The 24,793-nt window shown below is 38.1% G+C and overlaps 1 protein-coding gene across 1 annotated transcript; it reads left to right on the forward strand.

Annotated features, from left to right (window-relative positions):
* The first annotated feature begins 17,661 nt into the window (after positions 1-17,661).
* On the forward strand, positions 17,662-18,826 carry LOC107805536 (protein STRICTOSIDINE SYNTHASE-LIKE 10-like). Its single transcript, XM_016629593.2, has one exon. The coding sequence runs from the start codon at positions 17,727-17,729 to the stop codon at positions 18,738-18,740; it is 1,014 nt and encodes a 337-aa protein (XP_016485079.1). The 5' UTR covers positions 17,662-17,726; the 3' UTR covers positions 18,741-18,826.
* Positions 18,827-24,793: the final 5,967 nt, after the last annotated feature.

Raw genomic sequence — 24,793 nt, forward strand, 5'->3', positions numbered from 1 at the left:
CTTTGATCTTACCGTATTCACACAAACACAAATGGAGCTCAATTTCTAAAAGATGAGGTTTTAGCCATACATACCTTGTTTAAGCTTTCCTTAAGTTGCTACGACATTCCGGAAATTCTAGCAATCCCAATCTACTTGAGACATAACAAAATTGAACACAAATTAGGAAGGTATTCATGGTTTCAGCTGACTTGAGCATTTTATCAAACACTAGTTGAGCATCTTGATTTCAAATCTCTTTTACAAGATTTCCTTCATTCCCCAACCCAATCTTTACTTATTTATGTTCGAAAATCTTCCCACAAACCTAATTTGTACGTGCATGTATACATAATGCTATTACACCCAAGAATCATACCTCAATAACCCATCTCACAATCTATACGACACCAACACAACCTAGGTTAGGCAACTATGGCTTCCAATCACCATCCCATGAGTTACAATACTTAATTTATACTCATATTTTCATAATAACTCCATATATGTAAGTCTAAGGGTAAAAGATTACCTCTTGTAGACCAAATCTTGAAAGACAACTTTTGGGGTGCTCTTGAGATTTTGAAGAAATCCTATGAAATCCAATCAAAACCATGTTTCAACTAGTGATTGAGAAGTGAAATCACCATGAAAACACACTTAAAAACTCACCTTAGGTGTGCAATTGGATGCCTTGGCCGGATTGGGGATGGAGAGGATGCCCTAGTCTTGAAAAATGACTTAAATACTCTCATTTACCATCCTTAGGGGTATTTAGAGGTCTGCTACTAGCGCGCCCGCACTAAGGCCACGCTCATGAGGCAGAATACTTCTCAATATGCGCGGTCGCGCTTCCGCCGCGCACCTAGGCGCGCATATTACACATGCCCAGTAAAATGGTCTTAACTTTCTGTATACACCTCCAAATGACAAACAGTTTAATGCGTCGGAAACTAGACCCAAAGATATTTAATTTCATAGGTTGTTCATCACACAACACATTATATAACTGGAGATATGATTGTCCAAAGTGAGGTCTTGTGCGTACTCATTCACGACTTTAGTCCATTATGAAATTTTCCAACTTGGCTTAGACTTAGGCCTCTCCTTAGACCCCAAATCACTTATAATATGACTTATACACTTATTAACATATCCAATTGATATCCATTATATCATGAATCCTAACTTGCACACAAAATAAAATAATTAGCCTACCTTGGCACCATGAAATCTTAAATTACTTAGCAAAATTTTCTGGGGCTTTACATTCTCCCCCGCTTAGGATCATTCGTCCTCGAATGATAATTGGAGTCAATCCTCAAATACTTAGTATAACTTATCTCCTTTCTCACACATCTTTAACTCCCAAATTTTTACTAACTCCCAAATTTTTCAGAAATTTCGGCAGAGTTTCCCTTGTAACTGGGCCTATCCACCTGTCAGAGAATCCCAGAAACGCATCCTATCAACATATACATAATCCAAAGATGCAACATAATATAAAATGATGCCTACCGTGGCCCCATAAGCAATGCATTTCTAGAAAAGAAACACTATTATCATCAACTAACCATGTGATACATAATTCATAGAAGGTAAGCTTTCAACATCTTTATAGGACACAAATACTTAATTACATAGATATCCAAACAAGTGAGGGTACTTCTTCTTCATTTATTCTTCGGCTTCCCAAGTGGCTTCCTCACTTTGCTGGTTTCGCCATAACACTTTCACGGAGGCAATCTCTTTATTTCTCAACTTTCAGACGTGCCTATCAAGGATGGCAACTGGAATTTCTTCATACGATAATTCTTCATTAACCTCAATAGACTCAACTGGCACAATAGTGGACGGATCTCCCACTACCTTCTTCAACATAGACACATGGAAGACTGGTTGTACCAATGACATCTCGGGTGGCAGCTCAAGCTTGTATGCCACCTGACCAATCCTCTGAATGATTTTGTACGGTTCGACATACCTCGGACTCAATTTTCCCTTCTTCCCAAACCGCATGATAGCCTTCATAGGGGAAACCTTCAAAATACCCAATCATTATTTTTGAACTCCAAGGCTCTGCGGCGAACGTCCAAATACGACTTTTGGCGACTCTGAGCAGTTTTCAACGTCTCTTTAATAATCTTGACTTTCTCCATAGCCTGATGCATGAGGTCCGGCCCTATCAGTTCAGCCGCTCCAACCTCGAACCACCCAATGGGAGATCTATATCTCCTACCATACAACGCCTCAAATGGTGCCACCTGGATACTAGCATGAAAGCTGTTATTGTAAGAAAATTCTATGAGTGGCAAATGGTCATCCCAACTACCTTTGAAATCAAGAGTACAAGCACGCAACATGTCCTCAAGCGTCTGAATAGTCCACTCTGCTTGCCCATCGGTTTGAGGATGGAATATTGTGCTAAGATTTACCTGCGTACCCAAACCTTGCTGAAATTTCTTCCTTAAAGTTGGCAGTGAACTGAGCCCCTCGATCTGAAATGATTGAGACTGGAGTACCATGTAACCTGACTATTTCTTTGATATACTACTGAGCATACTGTTCCGCTATGTCGGTAGATTTAACTGGTAAGAAGTGCGCTGATTTTGTGAGTCGGTCCACAATCACCCAAATTGAGTCAAACTTGCGCGGAGTGCGCGGAAAACCTACCACGAAATCCATGTTGATCATCTCCCGTTTCCACATTGGAATATCTATGCTTTGGGCCAATCCACCGGGCCTCTGATGTTTGGCCTTCACTTGCTGACAGTTCGAACATTTTGCCACAAAGTCTGTCGCATCCCTCTTCATGTTGTTCCACTAATAAATTTCCTTGAGATCATGACACATTTTCGTAGAACCTGGGTGCACAGAGTACCGGAAGTGTGAGCTTCTGCCATGATCCTCTCCCAAAGACTGTCAATATCCAGAACACATAGGCGATCTTGGTACCGTAGGGTACCATCATTCATAACAAAGGAAAAAGTTGTGGTCTTGTGTTTATGAATCCCCTCCTTCAGTTGTGCTAACAACGGATCGTTGAATTGGTTCTCTTTCACCTCCGCCACGAGCGATGATTCAGCCCTATTCTGTATAGTTACCCCTCCTTCATTACAGTCTGCAAGGCGAACTCCCAAATTAGCCAACTGGTGAACCTCCCTGGCCAATGGCCTCTGATATGCCTCCAAATGAGCCAAACTTCCCATAGATTTTCGACTAAGAGCATCTGCCACAACAGTGGCCTTTCCCGGGTGATAGAGAATATCAATGTCATAGTCCTTGAGTAACTCTAGCCATCTTCTTTGTCTCAGATTCAACTCCTTCTGCTTAAAAATATATTGAAGGCTCTTGTGGTCCGTAAATACATCCACATTAACCCCATACAAATAATGTCGCCAAATCATTAATGCAAACACCACTGCCGCAAGCTCTAAGCCATGGGTTGGATAGTTCCTTTCATGATTCTTGAGTTGCCTAGAAGCATAGGCTATAACCTTGTCGTGTTGCATTAACACACACCCAAGCCCGATCCTTGAAACATCGCAATATACCACAAATCCCTCGGTACCCTCTAGCAGGGTTAACACCGGTGTCGTAGGCAATCTTGATTTCAATTCTTGGAAACTCCTTTCACAAGCATCAGACCATTGGAATTTAACTGCTTTCTGTGTCAATTTGGTCAATGGAGAGGCAAGAGTAGAAAACCCCTCCACAAACCTCTTGTAGTACCCCAGCCAAACCTAAGAAACTACGAATCTCAGTTGGAGTGGTAGGTCTGGGCCAATTCCTCACTGCTGCAATCTTTTGAAGATCAACTATAATTCCTTCCCTAGAGACGACATGACCCAAGAACGTGACGGATTCAAGCCAGAATTCGCATTTCGAAAATTTTGCATACAGTTGATGTTGCTGAAGAGTTTGGAGAACTGCCCTGAGATGGTTAGCATGGTCTTCTCGACTTCAGGAATATACAAGAATATTGTCAAGGAATATTATCACAAAGGAGTCTAGAAAAGGCTTAAAGACTCGATTCATAAGATCCATGAAAGCTGCCGGGGCAATTGTTAGCCCAAAAGACATCACCATAAATTCAAAGTGCCCATACCGAGTCCTCAAAGCTATTTTTGGAATATCCTGTTCCCTTATCTTCAATTGATGATACCCAGATCGCAAGTCAATTTTTGAGAAATATGTAGCACCTTGCAATTGATCAAACAAGTCATCTATCCTTGGTAGAGGATATTTAATTTTGATTGTGACCTTGTTGAATTGCCGGTAGTCAATACACATCCGCAACAACCCATCTTTCTTCTTACAAACAAGACAGGTGCGCCCTATGGTGACACACTCGGCCGGATGAAATCCTTTTCTAGCAAATCCTTCAATTGTTCCTTTAGCTCTTTCAGCTCTGCCGGTGCCATTCTGTAAGGTGGAATTGAGATAGGCTACGTGCCTGGCATCACATCGATCTCAAAATTAATTTCCCTGTTTGGTGGAATCCCAAGGAGCTCATCTGGAAAGACATCCGAAAATTCATTCACAATTGATACAGACTCAAGGCTAGGCACCTCGGCATTGGTGTCCGTAACCTGAACTAAATGATAGATACCCCTTCTTGATCATCTTCTCAACCTTAGGGTAAGAAATAAACCGACCTTTAGGCACTACATTATCTCCCTTCCATTCAACAACAGGCTCATTAGAAAATTCAAGCATCATGGTTCTAGTCCAACAATCAAGTTTGGAAAAGCATGAATAAAGCCAATCCATTCCCATTATTACATCAAAATCGACCATCCCTAATTCAATAAGATCGGCTGTGGTATCCCTACCCCGTACCGTAACAACACAACCTCTATAAACTCGAGCAGCCATAATAGACTCACCCATCGGAGTAGACACCGAAAATGGCTCATGAAGCTGATCCGATTCTATCCCAAATTCCATAGCAACAAAAAGGGTTAATAGGACAAGGTGGAACCGGGGTCAATAAGTGCATACACATCATGAGATTGGACAGTCAGAATACCTGTAACAACATCCGAAGAAGCCTCTACAGTCTGGCGACCACTCATAGCGTAGAACTGGATGGGTCCTCCTGAACTCTATGCACCACCCCTAGCTGCACCACGCCCTGTGGGTGCTAGGGTACCTCGAGCTGGAGAGGGGGCTGAAGATGTAGCAGCTACTGGACTGGATGACTGAGCTGTGCCCCTACCCGCTCCCTGGCGGGATGCACGACAATGCCTCTGAATATGACCCCTCATCCCACATCCATAGCATATAGGTAACTCCAAATAGCAAATACCTAAGTACAACTTCCCTCGCTTGGGGCACGGGGACCTCTACTGCTGCTAGGACCTCTCTCCTGACCGACCCCGCTGATGGGATCCCCTGTTGCCTTGACCGAGCCTGAAATGACTCCATTGCTGCTGGCTGGGCCCTGATGGTGGTACTAGCTGAAGATTGTGCAACAGACTGGGATGGTCCAGATGATCCTCCCCTAAAATCTGATCTTCCCCCACCGAGTGACTCACCCATGTTGCCCATACACTGGGTCTTTCTGTTACCCTCTCTCTCCATCCTGTTCTTTAGTTACGGTTCTCTATGGCCTGAGAAAATGCTACAATCTTTCCATAATTCATATCAGAATTCAATGCAGTTGTAGAAGCCTCATTAATAGTCAAAGGATTTAGGCCCTGAACGAACCGATGCACCCTGGCCTCCATTGCGGGCAACATATGGATGTCATACTTGGACGGGCGAGCAAACTCCATGTGATACTCCCACACACTCTACCTTGCTTCAGATTTTCAAACTCTGTTGCACGGGCTGCCCTTGTCTCAACAGGAAGGAAATGATCTATAAAGGCATCGGCAAACTCGCTCCACCTCGCCGGAGGGCTCCCCTCCTCGTGGGAATCTTCCCATAACTCAAACCATGCATAGGCCACCCCTTTCAAACAGTAGGCAGCCAACTCTACTCCTTCTGTTTTAGTTGCATGCATAACCCTGAGGGTCTTGTGCATCTCATCAATAAAATCCTGAGGGTCTTCTTCTGGATTGGCACCCGTAAACACTGAAGGGTCTAACTGAAGAAATCTGTTCATCCTAGAACTAGTAGAATCCCCTTGCTGGCTGGATGAACTGGGCGCAACATCTGACCATTGAGCCTGAGAGGCCACTAGCTGAGTCAACATCTGAATAGCCTCCCTAAGATCCCCATCAGAAATACCATAACAAGAAGCTGGGGCTGGAGGCGGAACAGAAGTATCAATGGGAGGGATAGTGAGAGTGGTACCCTCCGCAGGTGTATGAAACGGGATAGTTTGCTCTGGAATAGAAGAGTTAGGTAGGGTGATAGCAGGGCGATTACCCTCACCCGCAGTATCAAGCAGTGATTCATCAGCCACTCCTGTGGTGGCATTGGCTTCTTGGCCAATTCTCGCTTTCTTCTTAGGTGCCCTTTACTGAAAGATAGAACAATGCACTAATTAGGGAGGGATTAGTTTCATAATAAGTTGTCGCACGATCAAGAATAACAAAGAAGGGAGTTATTCCTAAATGCCCAAGTAGCCTCCAACTTATAGATGTGTTCGACTACACACCTATAAGAAGGACTTTACTAGACACGATTCCGAGACATCCCAGGACACTTCAAAACCTTAGGCTCTGATACCAAGTTTGTCACGCCCCAACCTCGGGAGGCACGACCAGCGCTCAATCGAGTGAACCCAACTGAGCAAGCCTTATCAACACTCCCTACCCAACTCAATATGACTAAGGAAACCATGGTTTCATTTATTTAGATGAGGAAAGATAGGACATTCAACATTGTGAGTTCATTTTATATTACAGCATTAAACCGTAGTTAAGTTCCAAGATTCCATATAATTTCCCTTTAGAGAAGCGAGAGTTAGAATTACAACATAGTTTGTAGACCCATCCAACACCCATACATAACCCACACATATGTCTACGGAGCCTCTAAGGATACAACATACAAGTATGACAATGCCGGCAACAAGGCTCCGGCAATTCCTCAAAAGTGGAAGTTCACAACAAAAGCTGTACAATATAACCCCTTGAAGGAGAAAGGGGCTCACCAAGACTTTGAGAAGAAGGTACTCCGCTATGCGCATTTGGCACTATCTGCAATGGAGACACCTACATTCATTTAAAAAAAATATAGCGCCCCCGGCAAAAGGGACGTTAGTACCATGGAATAATACTAGTATGTACAACTAAACACCATCTAGTTAGAAAGAACTCTCATACCAAACATAAGGAAATCACAAGTATAACTCAAAAGCTTCAAATGATCACAACATTATCAAGGTAAAAGAATCACACAATTTTCACATTTTGTTTCCATAGCCTTTAGTTTGGGGCATTTCATATTGTTCATCATTGTTCACAATACCACCGCTAGCTTGAGCGGAGTCCGATCTCGACCCGATCGGCTAGGTTGCCTCACTTGAGACATACTCTTCAATCACAATCTTAGTTTCCCTTTTATCCGGGATTCAATATCATCACAATACCACCATGTGTGAGCATGGCGTCCGATCTCGGCCCGATCGGCTAGGCCGCCTTACCAAGGTGTTTCCCTTTTCCATCAATCATCTCAATTCAATCTTTGTTTCACATATGTCATTTCATAGGCACTTGGGGCCACAGCTATCACGTCATATATTTGGCACTAGGCCACATTTCACATCATTCCAAATTTCAATATTAGATTTGTAATTTATGATAATATGTGCACACAAGAGAAAATAAAATTATAAGCATATATGAGACTTCACATAGAGGACACAACATATGCAGCTTCAATCTCAATTTAAGTTCTGAGCATTTCAGTACATGATTCATATTCCTTGCACCCTTTCAAGTTATCAAGAATAGCACATTTATCATATTTAGACACATCTTTCACCCATATAAGGTCGCAACCCCAAATTCATGTGAAACAACAATCAACACAACAATTCAACTTTGATCTTACCGTATTCACACAAACACAAATGGAGCTCAATTTCTAAAAGATGAGGTTTTAGCCATACATACCTTGTTTAAGCTTTCCTTAAGTTGCGACGACATTCCGGAAATTCTAGCAATCCCAATCTACTTGAGACATAACAAAATTGAACACAAATTAGGAAGGTATTCATGGTTTCAGCTGACTTGAGCATTTTATCAAACACTAGTTGAGCATCTTGATTTCAAATCTCTTTTACAAGATTTCCTTCATTCCCCAACCCAATCTTTACTTATTTATGTTCGAAAATCTTCCCACAAACCTAATTTGTACGTGCATGTATACATAATACTATTACACCCAAGAATCATACCTCAATAACCCATCTCACAATCTCTACAACACCAACACAACCTAGGTTAGGCAACTATGGCTTCCAATCACCATCCCATGAGTTACAATACTTAATTTATACTCATATTTCCATAATAACTCCATATATGTAAGTCTAAGGGTAAAAGATTACCTCTTGTAGACCAAATCTTGAAAGACAACTTTTGGGATGTTCTTGAGATTTTGAAGAAATCCTATGAAATCCAATCAAAACCATGTTTTAACTAGTGATTGAGAAGTGAAATCACCATGAAAACGCACTTAAAAACTCACCTTAGGTGTGCAATTGGATGCCTTGGCCGGATTGAGGATGGAGAGGATGCCCTAGTCTTGAAAAATGACTTAAATCCTCTTATTTCCCGTCCTTAGGGGTATTTAGAGGTCTGCTACTAGCATGCCCACACTAGGACCGCGCTAAGGTCGTGCTCACGAGTCATAATACTTCTCAATATGCGCGGTCGCGCTTCCGCTGTTCACCTGGGCGCGCATATGACACATGCCAAGTAAAATGGTCGTAACTTTCTGTATACACCTCAAAATGATGAACGGTTTATGCATCGGAAACTAGACTCAAAGAGCTTTAATTTGATAGGTTGTGCATCACACAACATCATATATAACTAGAGATATGATTGTCCAAAGTGAAGTCTTGTGCGTACTCATTCACGACTTTAGTCCATTATAAAATTTTCCAACTTGGCTTAGACTTAGGCCTCTCCTTAGACCCCAAATCACTTATAATATGACTTATACACTTATTAACATATCCAATTGATATCCATTATATCATGAATCCTCACTTTCACACAAAATAAAATAATTAGCCTACCTTGGCACCACGAAATCTTAAATTACTTAGCAAAATTTTCTGGGGCTTTACATATTCCCAGAAAATTTGTGGCTATTTCCTCTCATCATTACCTTTATTTACTTTGAACCTCGGATTTATGTGATTCTTTTACCCTATTCTTATTTGTGTTATGTTTGCTTTGTTCAGTTGTGATACTTTCCTTTGGTCAGTGTTATCTTCTAATGGAATCCTTGATTCCCTATGATTGGTATATTTTATTCCAACCTAATTAGAATTTGTCGAACCTAGCCTCTATTACCTGCTCTATACTATGCTTATTTCCTTATGTGTCATGTTCAGTCTCACATTGATTCTTTCCTTTTTTGTTATTTGTCTGCATCGTTTGAAGTTAACTCCCGTAATTAAGGGAGTACTTATACTGATTTTATACTAATTGATACCTAGTTCCATAATTACTGCTTGACTTTGATTCTTACATTATTATTCTACCTAGTTTCAAATTATATATATATATATATATGCTTTCTCATTAACACACACACACACACACGAACACATTGGTTCAAAACTCTCTCTCTCACACTAAAAGCTCTCTGCCCTCTTTTGTGATTACTTACTATTGTTCTAAGTTAGCTGGTTGCAAGCCAAGGCTAACTATTGTGATCTCCTATTCTTCACTTTTTTTGTGTGTTGTCACTTTACTGATATGTCTTGATTTCAATTCAAGTTCCAAAACTAATATGTTTCATTTATTGCTTCAGCTTATCATGTTTCTGAATTGTTTCTATCTATGGTTCTGTTGTTCAATGTGTAATTGACATGCTTGCATTGTGGCTTCATCTAGCATGCTAGTTCTACTCCCCTTGTAGTCTGCTTCAATATGACCCTATCCTGCTTTGAATACTTGTCTACTTGTTGTCCAGTTTTGACATGCACTTACTTTGCAAACTGAATTGTCACTTTAGATGTCTGATTCTATGATTGTCTCTGAAATATATATTGTGTTGATATCACTAGCTATTCCCTAATCCCATAAACCCTCACAAGGATTGTTATGCTCCTGTAACTATGTGTTTACCTACATGACCTATGTCCCTTGACCCCTATTTGTGGTTGATGAACCTGCCTTGGTTCTATGATCTCTGGCTGTGTATGAACCTGTTTTGGGGGTGCTGTGTTTAGACTATTGTTTACTACTCCACTCTCTTTTCAAAACTATCTCTATTGTATTTTACAAAACTATTTCAAATAAGTCCATTTTTCAAACTATTTCAAATAAGTCCTTTTTCAAACTGTTTCCCTATTTAAATCTTTTCAAGCAATCTCAATCTACTCTTAGGTTTTAAGTTCTGCCCCAATAATGTGTGACTACTTAGAGATCCCTATGAGATCCCTCTAAACTCTGATACATTAGAGCTGGCCCTTCCACACTGCACACTCAACTATGACTATGAAATCTGGGTGTGAGCACTGCCCGGGATCCCTTGAGGTCCTCAGGGAACTCTGACACACCCAGATTATATGAAAGTCTATGAGGCAATCTGGCATTGGAAATTTTGGAAATCTGGGCCTATTGGTAGCTCCCTATAGAGTAACTTCTTATTTTTCTTATCTACTTATGTAATTCATTCTATATTGGCCTGTAATAATTTGTAAACGAACATTGGGGTTTGGATAGTGAAAATGGGAGGGTAGCTATGCATGTTATAGATATCAAAGGGGTAAAAATTATGCTTTAGGCTTATATTTCCTGTATGCGCAATAGAATCCATGCTCAAATCATATCATGTATTACAAACCATGCTCCTGGGTCCCATGTCTACTGCTTTCAGCATTTCATTTTGACATCTTATTATCACTTAGAAATCTTGTTTCTAGGATAAATGACATTAAAGATAAACTGTCACCTATGCATTTTGAAATCATGCTATAACTTGTTGTGCATTTAGAAATCCTGCTTTAGGAATTCTGCATATAAACCATTATGAACTTTATACATGCATCTTAGATACCATGCTTTAGGATCTCATTTGTACTTGCTCAGTCACACCTAGTGTAAACCATTTATTATGGAAGATGTAAAAGTAGCTTCATATTTAATTATCCTATTTGAAATAAACTGGTAATAATACCTACATTTTATAACACTTAGAACAATATGCTTTAGGTAAAATAACTCCTTCATTGTTCTAATGGTTCTGGTAACAATTGTGCATTATCATACGCCTAAGCAAGCCTTAGGTAATCCAATTTCTTATAAAATTGGAAACTGCCCTTTGTGTGTACTGCTTATTGATTAACAGGTTTAAAATCAATAGGAAAACTGATTAGGGCCCCTGCTTCTGAGTTATAAAATGAACCTGCATATCTACTGTATTCTGATACACACCTAGACATCATGTCTTAGGATACTGTTGCCATTATCTGTGTTTGAGTCGTGTTGTTTACATGCGTTATCTATGGAGGTAAACTGAGCCTTTTATTTGCTTCTTCATGTTCTTATTTGCTAAGAGTCCTATGTATTATTTCTTGTCGCCTTAGTATTTTTTCTTTAAACCTTAGGGGTCGGTCTAGAAATGCCTATAGGTAGAGGCCCTAATTCCCTCCAGGACCATTAAGAATGGACGGGTAACAGCACGTATAGGGACGTTAAACAACACTCACTTTAGTTACCACTAAGGGATGGGGAATGGGTAGATATGGATATGATGACTACGTGCTAATGTTACGTGTAGCCCCTCATTGAGGAGTGTTTGCCGGACATTGTGTGGGGTGATCCTATACGCTAACCAATCTAGGACTTCTCCTTTCCCAAAAGTCTTTTGTTTAAAACTTTATTTTATATACAACTTGTTCAAAATCTTTGCCTTGTTATTTGAGTTATACAACGTCCAACGTGCTTTACTTGCAAAATATTTGATTCAACTATTTATTTGTTAATGGAATAATTCGTAAGTATAAGTTCGTCGGGACCCACCATTGTGGACTGAGAGGGGTGCCTAATACCTTCCCTTTAAGGTTATTTCGAGCCCTTACCCTAATCTCTGGTAATGCAAACCAATCCAAGAGTTAATCGCTCTAGGTGCTCCAACGCACTATAACCCGTTAGGTGGCAACTCATCAAATATCCAATTCCCAAAAGGAAATGAGTTATTACCCCCCATGAATGTCGAAACCCGGACTCTCTCTGCGGAGGGGAAAAGGGGGCGCGACAGGTAATGCTGCAGTACCAGCCGATATACACATGCGCACCATCCATAAGATAGGCTAGAGGGGGTGGTGGAATCAGGTCACGCTGCTGGTCCCAAGTCTCAATCTGTGCCTCTAGCCATGCCTCATATGTCTGGTCAACCCTCGAACGATCATCCCGTAGGTAATGTGTCCTAACCCAAGCGAGTGGTGGAGGTACATGTTGCGGTCGACCAAACTGGCAAAGGACTCGCTCGGTAGCATAGTGCTCGACAATATCGAGACACATCAACGGGAAGGAAGAGCTCCAAATAAGTTACCCGATCGAGCAATAATCGGGCAAACTAGTTATTAGCTCGTCGATGTATGGCCTCCAAATGAACTATTACGTAAAACAGGAACTGTGAGTATACAAAACACATATAAATCCAGGCCAAGTAAACTTAAGTGTAGAATTACCTGCGCGTCATCCAGCAAATCCAATAAATCTTTGCAATAGGGGAGATTATGTTGAGCCTCGTACCCACGTTCGTATCCCTGCCTATCAACCCACCTCCTAGCCAAATGGAGAAACGGTGGAGGTGGTGCATCCTGAGCTATGGGTGGTAGAGGTGGCTGAAACTGCAGGAACCACTTTCTGGCCCAAACCTAATATACAATTTGGACGTAAAAATCTTATGATGTATGTTATAATGAAAAGAGTATTTGACTATATTTTCACCTGCAACAGCTACATAAATCTTCCAACGTTTCGCTAGGTGCCCATGTATGCCCGGCACATCTGCCAGTACAAGTAACCCAGAATAGCAGCACCCAGCTGTACTGATGTAAATCATCTAGACGCTCAAGAAGATGAAGAAATCTCAAGCTAACTAGGTTTCCCGAAATGTTTGGGAACAATACGCCTCCAAACATAAGCAGCAGCGACCACGTGTACCGGTTAATATGAACATCCGGTGTATCATATGCAATGTCATCATGCATGGCCTCCAAATGCAGCCGGATGGGCGTCGATGCAAGACGACTAGCCCTAACCAATACACCCTCATCTTCTGGCCGGAAACCGGTGAGCCGCTGCAACAGTACCAGGTACTGAGCTCCCGTATAATCTCTCATGCCTTGCGGCAAAGTAACAGGAAGTCCATCAACCGGCAGGCCATACAGGACCTCCATGTACTGCAGTGTGATAGTGGTCTCGCCATCAATAATCCATAAAGACCTGTATCATGCAGGCGTCTCACTACACTAGGATGGAGCTGGCGGTCCTTAAGAAAGTCTCGCATATCGTCTATTCTCCTAGAACGTAAAGTATGGGCCAATAACTGCCCCTCTCATATGTAGGAAGACCTATGTCTGGCCTATAGCTGTAGTAGCTCTAGGGAGGCAGATCCCGGATGCAAAGGCGGAACCTCCAAGACGACTATTGTAAATTAAATAAAATTAATTACATTATTTTTCTTTTCCACTGCTTAAATATATTGCAATACCTTGAAATATTAAATTTTATTCGATATTTTTACTATAGTGTTTATTAGATTGATACATTTTCAATATTATAATTTTATATTTTATATGTTACTTTAATATGTTAGTATTATTATCTTATATATTAGTTTTATTATTTTATATGTTTGTTAGTTATTCACCTACTTTTTACTACTCATGATTTAATTATTAAATATTCACATTTTGGTTCCGGACATAATATTTGAGGCTCAGTAGCGCCAATGTATCCTGAATTCTTATGTTCATGATGAGAATTATTTTTCGACTTTTCACTCAACAGGTCTGTTATTTTATATTTTAGTTTATTATTGTAAATGTTAGTTTTATTATTTAATATGTTAGTTTTATTATTTAACATGTTAGTTTTGTTATTTTATATGTTTGTTTGTTTCTTACTGACTTAATTTTTTACTATACTAAAATTAAATGATTAATTTTTATAACTATACAAGATTTAATTATTAAATATTCATATTTTGGTTCCGGACACAATATTTGAGGCCCAGTAGCACCAATGTATTCTTATGTTCTTACGTTTGTTGACTATAATTGGAGATAGTTTGTGTTTGAACTATCAGCTTTTTGACGTATTTTTGGGATTAAGAGATACTTAAATGATTCATTTCTATAACTAAAAGGATACTACGCTAAATGACACTACGTTTTACTACGCTAAAATGTCACTACATTACAAATACGAGCATTACATTAGGCCACAAGATAGCACTACAGGGAACTAAAGTAAAAATTTATCTAGTTTACTAGTCTTTTAGCAAATTAATAATCTAAACCGGATAAAAATAACAAATCAATTTAATCACAAAAACAATTACGAAATTACATATATCACAGTAAAAAGTAACTAATTAACATTTTTCTAACAACTAATAATAATTTCTCTATTTTACAAATTTTTTTGGCACACTAATACTATAGTCCAGATAAAAAATAACAAATTAGTTAAATCGCAAAATAATTACAAAATAACATAAGGCACATAAAAAATAACTAATATGCATTTTTCATACAAGTTTTAACAAAAACTAACTCGAAATACCTCGATTTAAGGTTTTTAGAAAGTCAAAAAAATTGTGATTTGGAGCTGAAACAAGCAACAACGTCCGAGATAACGTCTTAGCTAGCACGTGGGACCGAGAATCTTTACTTTTTGCCGGACGAGTGAGCTCTACTCAAGCTTTTTTTTAAAATGGAGGGCGGCCTTCTTTTTTTAATGGGGAGGGGGTGGGTGAGGGACGGTTATGTTTTGGGGGAAGGGAAGGAGACGATATATTTATATGTATAGCGTCTTTTGTTAAGACGCTATATATATAACGTCTTAACAAAAGACGCTATATTTTCCTGCTTAAATTAATTCAAGTATAGTTTTTTTTTAAAAGGCGCTACTTAACTGGCTAAACGGCCGTTAAAGTATAGTTTCTTTCATAAAAACGCTATATATATATTGGTCACTAAGTTTTTTTCCATATATTTTTGTTCTTTGAGTCCAAAAGAATCACATTTAATTCTAATTTGTCTGCGTAATAAAGTTTGACCGGCTGTCACATCCTCTTTCTCCAATAGAGGCTTTTATTGTTTAGCAACTACTAACATTAAATTAACGAGTTGGCTGTTCTGTATCAACATCAAAGACATATAACACCTTTGTAGGTCTACGCGTTAGATCTTGTCAATTGGAGTAATATACTGTGCCTGTATATAGTCCTTTTTCCATTAAATGAGAGTTAATTTGACCAACGAGAATGGAAGCTTAAAATATAGAGGCATGAAAGAACTGTTATATTTCTATATCAACTATTAATACTGAAACGTTATAACAGAAATAGAAGAAGAAAAATTAATCCAGAGTCCACTAACTTCACAGTATATTCTTAATTAAAGAACTTTATCACTTTTTTAGGATAGAACAAATAAACCTCACTGATATAGTGGTACTATGAGGGAAAGGCTAAGTATATATAGCAAAAATCCTTTCTAGTGGCTGTTTACAAGAAACGGCCTTACTAGTGGCTGTTTGTGAAAAATCAGCGAAAAATAAAATGAGGGAAAAACGAAACTACTACTACAAATAAACTTATAATTGTTGGTCAAAAAAACAATCATCAAATCATTTGGCCAAATTCAAATTCAAATTCAAATTCGAACAAGCGATGATAGCATGAGACTTGTTTTCTTGTAAACTCTTTAATATCTAGAAGAAGTATATCTTTATACAAGCACAAGATTCCTCCTCTCTTTTTCAACGAGGGATAAAGTTAATTTGCAAGAAAGGATCTCTTCAAATTCGTTTCCCTCTATTTTACGTTCACACAACTAATCACAATAAAAAAACCCAATAAAAACCAAAACCAAATCGATTATACTATGGGACGTTCTTATACATGAACCATGTATAAGTACTTGATCGCATGCTATCTTCCGGAAACTAGTGTAAAATGCCATGGATAATGAGCTACATTACTTAGTAGCCATATCAGTATATACATAAGCTTTCATGTAGTGATGTCTTTGCAATTATGATGGTCTAATTAGTACCCAAACAATCAAAGAATTTAAGTTACATATACTAGCGGTGTAAATAATTTTACACAAATGGTACAATTTAACTCATTATAGTAGGTTATCGCTCTAATTTTTTATGTTATTATATCAGACTTGATATTAAGAGTAAAGTGCATGTTGAACAATTAAACTTATTGTAGTACACTTCATGAACTTATAGTCAATATCCAAATAGCCAATCTTTAAGAGTGTTGAGAGTTACTTGATCCTCGGAATAATGCCATCAATCCTTTTTCCTTTAATTGTGACATTAGTAGTACTTTAGTGGCTGATATTTGGAAAGAAAGAATGTTTCTTTTAGGGGGCCAATGTTGGAAGTCAATCTCGCTTAAATCTTGAATTAATTAAGTTAAAGCTCCCACAACAAATCAAATCTTCCCATCTCTCCTATTAATTTCTTTATCAACTTCCGCTTTTCTATCCCAAGTTTCTGCCGTCCCTTTTGACCATTTTGTATTTTATATATAGAAGTTCATTTCAGTCATTAATACTATTTAGTAAGGGTCGTTTGGCAGAGGGTACAAGAATAATGTTGAATATGATGTATTAGTAATGTTGATATTAGTTATGCTTGCATTAGTTGTGCTGACATATTTTTTATCCATTAGTTGGTTTGATGTGTTAAAGCATTGTATAATTTCTAAAAGAATTGTTTGTTTACAAAAATACCCTCATACCTAGTCCATCGCTTTATCTCTTTAAAAGAAACATATGAAGAATGCTTTTATATGAAAAAGTTTTTTTAAAAAAATATTTAATTTGTCTACCTATATTGTAGTATAGAGTTGAATATTTATCTATTAAAAAAAATATGTTAAGTATTTATTTATTACTAGGGATAATATATTTTAATCAAGCATAAATTTTGAAGGACTATATTGTCTTTAACTAAGCTAATGCATGCATTAAAACTCATTGCATTGTTAATACCATAGTCTTGTTATGCATTAGTTATGCATAGAATAATACCAAATATGATATATAACTAATGCATATGTTCAAAAAATGTACCAAACAAAACATTATTAATACAGAAAATTAATGCATATATACATTATTTTATCTAATTCATCCTACCAAACGACCCCTAAGTTATTTCTCCACCGCTACTTTGTTTGTTCTCTGACTTACTATTTATGTCACTCTGGGACGACATTGAGGTCCATGTGTAAAGTCAGTCTGCTTTAATACAACCAAACTAAAACGTCCTATAAAAAGATGAGAACTTCAACATAACCTCACACCATTATTTCTAACTTGTAACCAAAAGAGAGTAGTACTCCTCATGAATGCTTCAAAGCTACTGTTGAGTGCTACAACAGCACTTACACTTATTTCAGTAATTTTAGCCTTCAACTCCGAAAATATGTTGAAACAACCACCAATACCAAGCACCCAAAATCTCCTCCGAAAAGCTGAGATAATACAACTGAAAGGAGCAGTTGGACCAGAGAGCATTGCTTTCGATCCAAATGGAGAAGGCCCCTATACAGGAGTTGCCGATGGCCGTATTCTTAAGTGGCAAGAACAAGCTCAAACGTGGGCTAATTTTGCAGTCACCTCTTCTGAAAGAAATAATTGTACCCGGCCATCTGCTCCTGAAATGGAACATATATGTGGAAGGCCATTGGGTTTAAGATTTGATAAGAAAACAGGTGACCTCTATATTGCTGATGCTTATTTTGGACTCCAAGTTGTTGGACCAAAAGGAGGATTAGCTACCCCCCTAGTCCATGAATTTGAAGGCAAGCCATTGATTTTCACAAATGACATGGATATTGATGATCAGAATAATGTAATTTACTTCACGGATTCAAGCACAAAGTACCAGCGCAGGCAATATTTTGCTGCATTTGTAAGTGGAGATACAACAGGCAGGCTTATGAAATATGATAAGTCAACCAAAAAAGTAACAGTTTTATTAAGAGGCCTTGCTTTTGCAAATGGTGTAGCTTTAAACAAAGACCAGTCTTTTCTGCTAGTGTCTGAAACTGCCAATTGTAGAATAATAAGGTATTGGATTAAAGGCCCCTACAAAGGACGACACGATATATTTGCAGATGTGCCAGGATTTCCAGACAACATTAGAATAAATTCGAGAGGAGAATTCTGGGTTGCTTTGAATGCAAAAACATCTGCTACTGCAATCAAGCTAAGCGCGGAGGGACAAATGTTGGAAGTTTTGGAAGATGAAGAAGGCAAGACGTTGAGGTATATCAGTCAAGTTGAGGAAAAACATGGCAAGTTGTGGTTTGGTTCTGTTACGATGCCATTTCTAGGAGTTTATGGATTATCTTGAAGTTTATAAGTGAAGAATATGTTTCCATTCTTTTGGATATAATTTTTTGTCTTTCTGGAATGTTTGTTCAATCTATAATTGTTTAAGAATATTTCATCGCCATATTTTAAGGGACAATACTAATAATGGCAACAAAACAGCAGCTTAATTATAAGTTTAAAAAAAGGGGCACAACCCGACCGGTCGTTTTGAGCACTTGCACTTCGCTCGCCAGTTCTCGGGTATGACTAGCCCCGTATGATGTATTATAACTTATGTAAATCGTCGGTTGTGGTTTTCAGGTTAATCGGAATAGATATGGAAGGATGATTCTCAGCTTAAAGCTTTTAGTTTGAAAGGTTTGACCTAGTCTTGATTTTTTTAGTATTCGATCTCGGATTTGGATTTTTATGATTTGGTTAGCTCCATTAGGTGATTTTGGACTTGGGAGCACGTCCAGAATGTGATTTAGAAGTCCGTGGTAGATTTAGGCTTGAATTGGCGAAATTGGGAATTTGGCATTTTTCGATTGGCAGTGGAAATCTTGATATCGGGGTCGGAATAGAATTTTGGAAATTGGAGTAGGTCTGTTGTGTTATTTATGACGTGTGTACAAAATTTCAGGGCATTCGAATAAGGTTTGATAGGTTTTTGGATCGATTGCGGAATTCGGAAGTTTAGAAATCCTTAGACTTGAATCCGAGGGTGATTTGGTGTTTGGATGTTTTGAGTGTTCCGAGGGTTGCTGTGAGTTTGAATGATGATATATGACTTGTTCGTATTTTTGCCTCGGGATGACTTCGGATAGTTTTCGGAGAGGTTGAATTTGAGAAATTGCAGCTGATGTTATTGCTTCTGTCATATCCGCACCTGCAGATTGGGGACCGCAGGTGCGAGCTCCGCAAGAGAGGAAGAGAGGCGCAGGTGTATGGAGGACCGTAGGTGCGGCTTGGTAAACCGCATTTGCGACGCCGCAGAAGCGGCGAAACGACCTCAGATGCGAGGCCTGGTGAGGTAAATGAAATCCGCGGAAGCGGATATTTTTCGCAGAAGTGGAAGCGCACATGCACTTATGGTATCGCAGGTGCGGAATCCCTGGGCAGAGACTATATAAGCATTCCTTCGCGAACTTTAGTCATTCTTCCACTATTTTTGGTCGATTTTGGAGCTCCAAGCAGTGATTTCAAGGAGGAATCATGTGTTTTCGGTGAGGTAAGTTACTTGAGTTTTGTATCTTGTGTTTATGGTGATTATTCCATTGTCTTATCATGCAGTTAGTGGGAAAATTAGAGAAGGAACTTGGAGATTAGAGCTTGAAATTGGAGAGTTAAATTGAGGATTTGAGGGGCCATTTGATGTCCGATTTTAATGTTCTTGGTATGTATAGACTCGTGAGAGGTTAAGGATTCTAGTATTGTGATTTTTATTGAATTTCGAGACGTGGGCCCGGAGGTCGGGCTTGGCCAATTTTGGGATTTTGAGTTTAATTTGATAATTTTTGCGTGGGCTCTGTCCCTTTGGCTTATATTGATGTTATGATTCTGATTTTGGATAGATTCGGGGTGATTTGAGGTCGAGACGAGTGGCAAGGGCATCGCGGTGTAGATGTTCGTCCGGTTTGAGATAAGTAATGATTGTAAATCTTGTCCTGAGGATATGAAATCCCGGAGTTCACTTCGTTTCACTATATTAGGGTGACGCACATGCTAGATGACGAGCGTGAGGGCGTGCACCGTTGGGGATTGTGACTTGGTCCGTTCCGTAGCAACTCTTAAGTTGCGTATTTGACTGAAAACTATTTGATACACTCGTGTTTTGGAAAATATTACTATGTTTTTGGCTGAATGCCATACTTGGGCCTTGTGCCAAGTTGTTTGGACCCTTAGGGGTTTTTTCTTATTAGTTCATCATTGTTTTGACTTAAGATCTGTACTCAGTCATGTTATATTTTTATTAATTTTATAACTCAGTATTTATTACTCCTTTGATGCATAAAAATGATATCTTTGGGCTGAGCACCCTGTTTTACTAATAGCCCGAGTGGCTTGTGAGGTTGATGACTGAGAGAGGCCGAGGGCCTGATTGTGAGGTTGATGACTGAGAGAGGCAGAGGGCCTCGTTGTGAGGATTATATATTTATGGATCGGGTTGCACGGCGCAGTGATGTGTGTATATATATATATATATGTGTGTGTGTGTGTGTGTAAGGATCGGGCTGCATGCCGCAGCGATATATGGATCGGGCTGCACGCCGCAGCGAAATGTTGGATCGGGCTGCACGCCGCAGCGATATAGTGTTTGGGCTATAGGAGCCCCTCCGTAGTCTGCACGCAGTCGACTATATATATTTATGGGTTGGGCTGCATGCCACAAAGGTTATTATAAGGTACCTATTGAGCATGAGTGTTGAGTGTGAGTGCTGATTGAAGACAGTTGAGTCATGAGTGACTGAGAGGCTTGCCCGAGGGGCTATACATATATGAGTGATATTTTTGCTCGAGGGACTTGTTTTACGAAATTACTGTTTTCACTACTCTTTATACTGGGCCTCTATTGAAAATGCTGGACAAAAATATTTTAAACAACTTTCATTGAAACTAGAGTTTTTACGAGATGTTCGGAGTTTAATTACAGATTTGACTTTGTTATTTCCATTGAGATTTTTATGTTTTGAAATGTATATGAGTGACCGAAAGGTTGTCCGAGGGGTTGTTTATGATATGTGTTTGCCCAAGGTGCTGTTTATGATTTATGTTTTGCCCGATGGGCCGATTATGATTTTCATCACTTTTACTATAAATTTCATTGAACCTCTATTGAAATTATTGGACAGTATCTCCAAATGACTTTTTACCAAAAATTGGATTTTAAATGAGATGATTTGACTCATATTCTGAATTGAAAGCATGTTGTGCTTACTGAGTTTATCATGATGTGGATTTTATTTGTTTCCTACTGCTCAGTCTTTATTTACTTTTATTACTTACTGAGTTGGCGTACTCACATTACTCCCTGCACTTTGTGTGCAGATTCAGGTATGTTTGAACCCGGTGGCGGGCGTTGATGTCTCAGTGGCAAGTTCATCGGAGTTACCAAGTTAGCTGCCTGGCGATCGCAGCCCTGCTTTTCTCCCTCCTTATTCTTCCTTTGTGTATTCTGTGATTTGTTTTCCTACCGTGTTGGTCTTGAGGTTGTCAGACAGTTGTAGTAGATACTCATGACTAGTGATATCCCGATGTCGGGCTTTCTTTCCGCATTGTTATTTTGTTTTAAACACTTTATAAAGGTTTATTGTTAAAAAGCTTGATTTTGTCCTAAGAAGGAAAAATATTGATTGGTTTTGGAAATGTGTCGGCTGGCCTAGTTTCATGATAGGCGCCATCACAATCGGGGTAGTTTTGGGTCGTGACACAGCCCATTGTAGGGCCGCATCCCAAGGCGTGTGACGTAGACAACCTACAATAATGTAAACATTAGCGGCTACTTTTACGGCTCGAGCCCATAACCTACACATAAACAATTTTATCGTTGCTTCAAAGCTCCAAAGAATTTTGGGGAGCTTATAAGTGACTTTTCTAAAATTCTGAGATCACGAAAAAAAAAAAAGTCAAACTCGTGGGATTCTTTGTATCATTGAGAATATGAAAGTTTATAGATTTTTCCGATAAAAAAAATACGAGGTTAATTAAAATTTGTACATCTTGATAGAATGATAGTGATTAAGATTCTGAGAGAGACGACACTGATAAAGACAATATCTTAAGTATTGCAGATGATATGAGTCCACTTGCAAATTGAGTTTTTAAACTTGTTGGCTGGCACACTGGGCATTTAATTGTGAGTCCGGAACAAAATGATGTCTTTTTTGATTCAAAACATTAAAATAGGTGGAAAAAATTATTGGTGACCTTTCCCAAAATCGTGTCCCGTCATTATTTTAGCTAGCTAACACCTGATTCAAGGCTTTGTTACACGGAGCTTTTTTATTGTCCGGTTCGATGGTCAAATCTTCATTCTTTCTCAATTCAAAAAACTCGAAAAAGAAGCATTCCAATTCACTTTTGTAGTATAATTCATGTATATAATTGACTAATTAGTTGTTTTTACTGTATTGTTTGCTTTTGTGATCATTTTTGAAATATTTATTTTCTTGTTTTTTATCCGTTTAGTTTATTTATGTTCAAAAAATTATACAAATTGTATATTGTTCATTTGTGACTTTAGTGTTGTTTAGTGCCCTTGAGTATTGTGTAGTGCTCTTTAGTGTTATGTAGAGCCCTTTAGCATAGTTGAACTGATAATAAATTTTAATTTATATTAGTTGATGTTGTTTATGGCCATTTCGAATAGTGTGACTTTAGTGCTCTTTAGGATTCTTTAGTGTAGAATTAAAACTATGTATCCTCATTAACTAACCCGGTTAGAGTACTCAATTATGGATCAAATTTTAATCAATTATTAAGTGTATAGTAAATGTATCATTTAGATAATAATAATAATAATAATAATAATAATAATAATAATAATAATAATAATAATAATAATAATAATAATAATAATAAAAAGTTAGATATGAATCACAAAATAATTAGTTGGCAGTATAAAAGAGACGATGCCGGATTTTTGTGTAAAATATAATAATTAACAAACAAATCGTTATGAATGACATAAATACTTAATAGTAAAGTTTTAATAATAATATCAAATAGTTAAAAAATTAAGTATTTAGTATTGTTTTAATCAAGAATAAGATTGTTAAAAAATTGACAGTACGTAAAAAAGATTGTGTCGTTTTTGTTTGTTTAACTGTATTAAATTAAGATATAAATCGTTATGAACGCAAAAAAACTTTAACAGTATTTTTTATACGAATAATTATTTAGAACATCGAGATTAGTTAAGGAAATTAAATATTTAATTTTCTTATACCCCAAAAACACCTGGAAAAAAGTTGACAGTTCAAACAAAATCCTTTCGAATTTTAGTCGAAAAATCTAAGAAACTAACATATAAATAAATATTTTATTTATCAACCTAAGTAATAATATAGATAATCTATCGATTAAATATTAATATAAAAAATATCACAATATATTTAAAGATGTTAAACGATTAAAGAGAAAAATATTTTAACTAATATTATTCAATTTACAGACATCATGATGGATCCTCCGTCAGTGCATCCTGAACATGTTATTCTAGAGCTACGGTTGCTCCAGGGTAGCCATAGGTCTTCACACATATAGGATAGACAATTGTCGTCCCAGACCTTTTACCCTAGACGTATAGACGATCTTTGAGAGTTCATTAGGGACCACCCACTTCATCCCATACAGTTACATGCCTTTAGCAGATGGGGTTTTACCGGATTATAGAGATCGGCCGGTTATAGTTCGACTGGCCCCTGATCACGGCTATGATAGAGCGGTGGAGACCGAAGAGTCACATATTTCATCTACCGATCGGCGAGGCTACCATCACGCTACAGGACGTGGAGGTTCTATTCGGGTTGCCCGTTGATGATATGGCTGTCAGCTACCCGCACGCTCTCGTATAATCCCTAAAAGCCAAACAACCCTTAAAAATTGGAAATCCTTGTCTATTCAACAATTGAACCAAACGACCACTAAAAACATTAAGTTACGGAGGTTTGGATGGATAGGAAGCTGGCCATATCTTTCATTTAATAACCACCAAACTACTAGCCTCTGGTCCTAGCAATATATAGCTGGCTAGTCATCATAAGAGCATTGTATTGAATGTAGAACAAGATGGGCAAACCTTTTTTTTTTTTTTTGGCCAAAAATAATTTTCTTTTGCCAATTTATTTTTCTTCCTAAAGTTACGGTGTTTAGCCAAACTTTTAGAAGGGAAAAATATACTTAAGTAGAAGCAGAAGCAGTTAAAAAAATAATTTTTCCCAAAGCACTTTTAAGAAAAATATACATAAAAGCACTTTTTAAAAGTTTAGCCAAACATTAATTAATTGTTACTCAAAAGTATTTTTTAAATTAATTAGCCAAACACAAACTATTTCTCATCAAAAGTATTTTTTTGAAAAATATTTTTACAAA

Source organism: Nicotiana tabacum, chromosome 10 (genome assembly GCF_000715075.1).
Source record: "Nicotiana tabacum cultivar K326 chromosome 10, ASM71507v2, whole genome shotgun sequence".
In the NCBI taxonomy this organism is placed as follows: Eukaryota; Viridiplantae; Streptophyta; class Magnoliopsida; order Solanales; family Solanaceae; genus Nicotiana; species Nicotiana tabacum.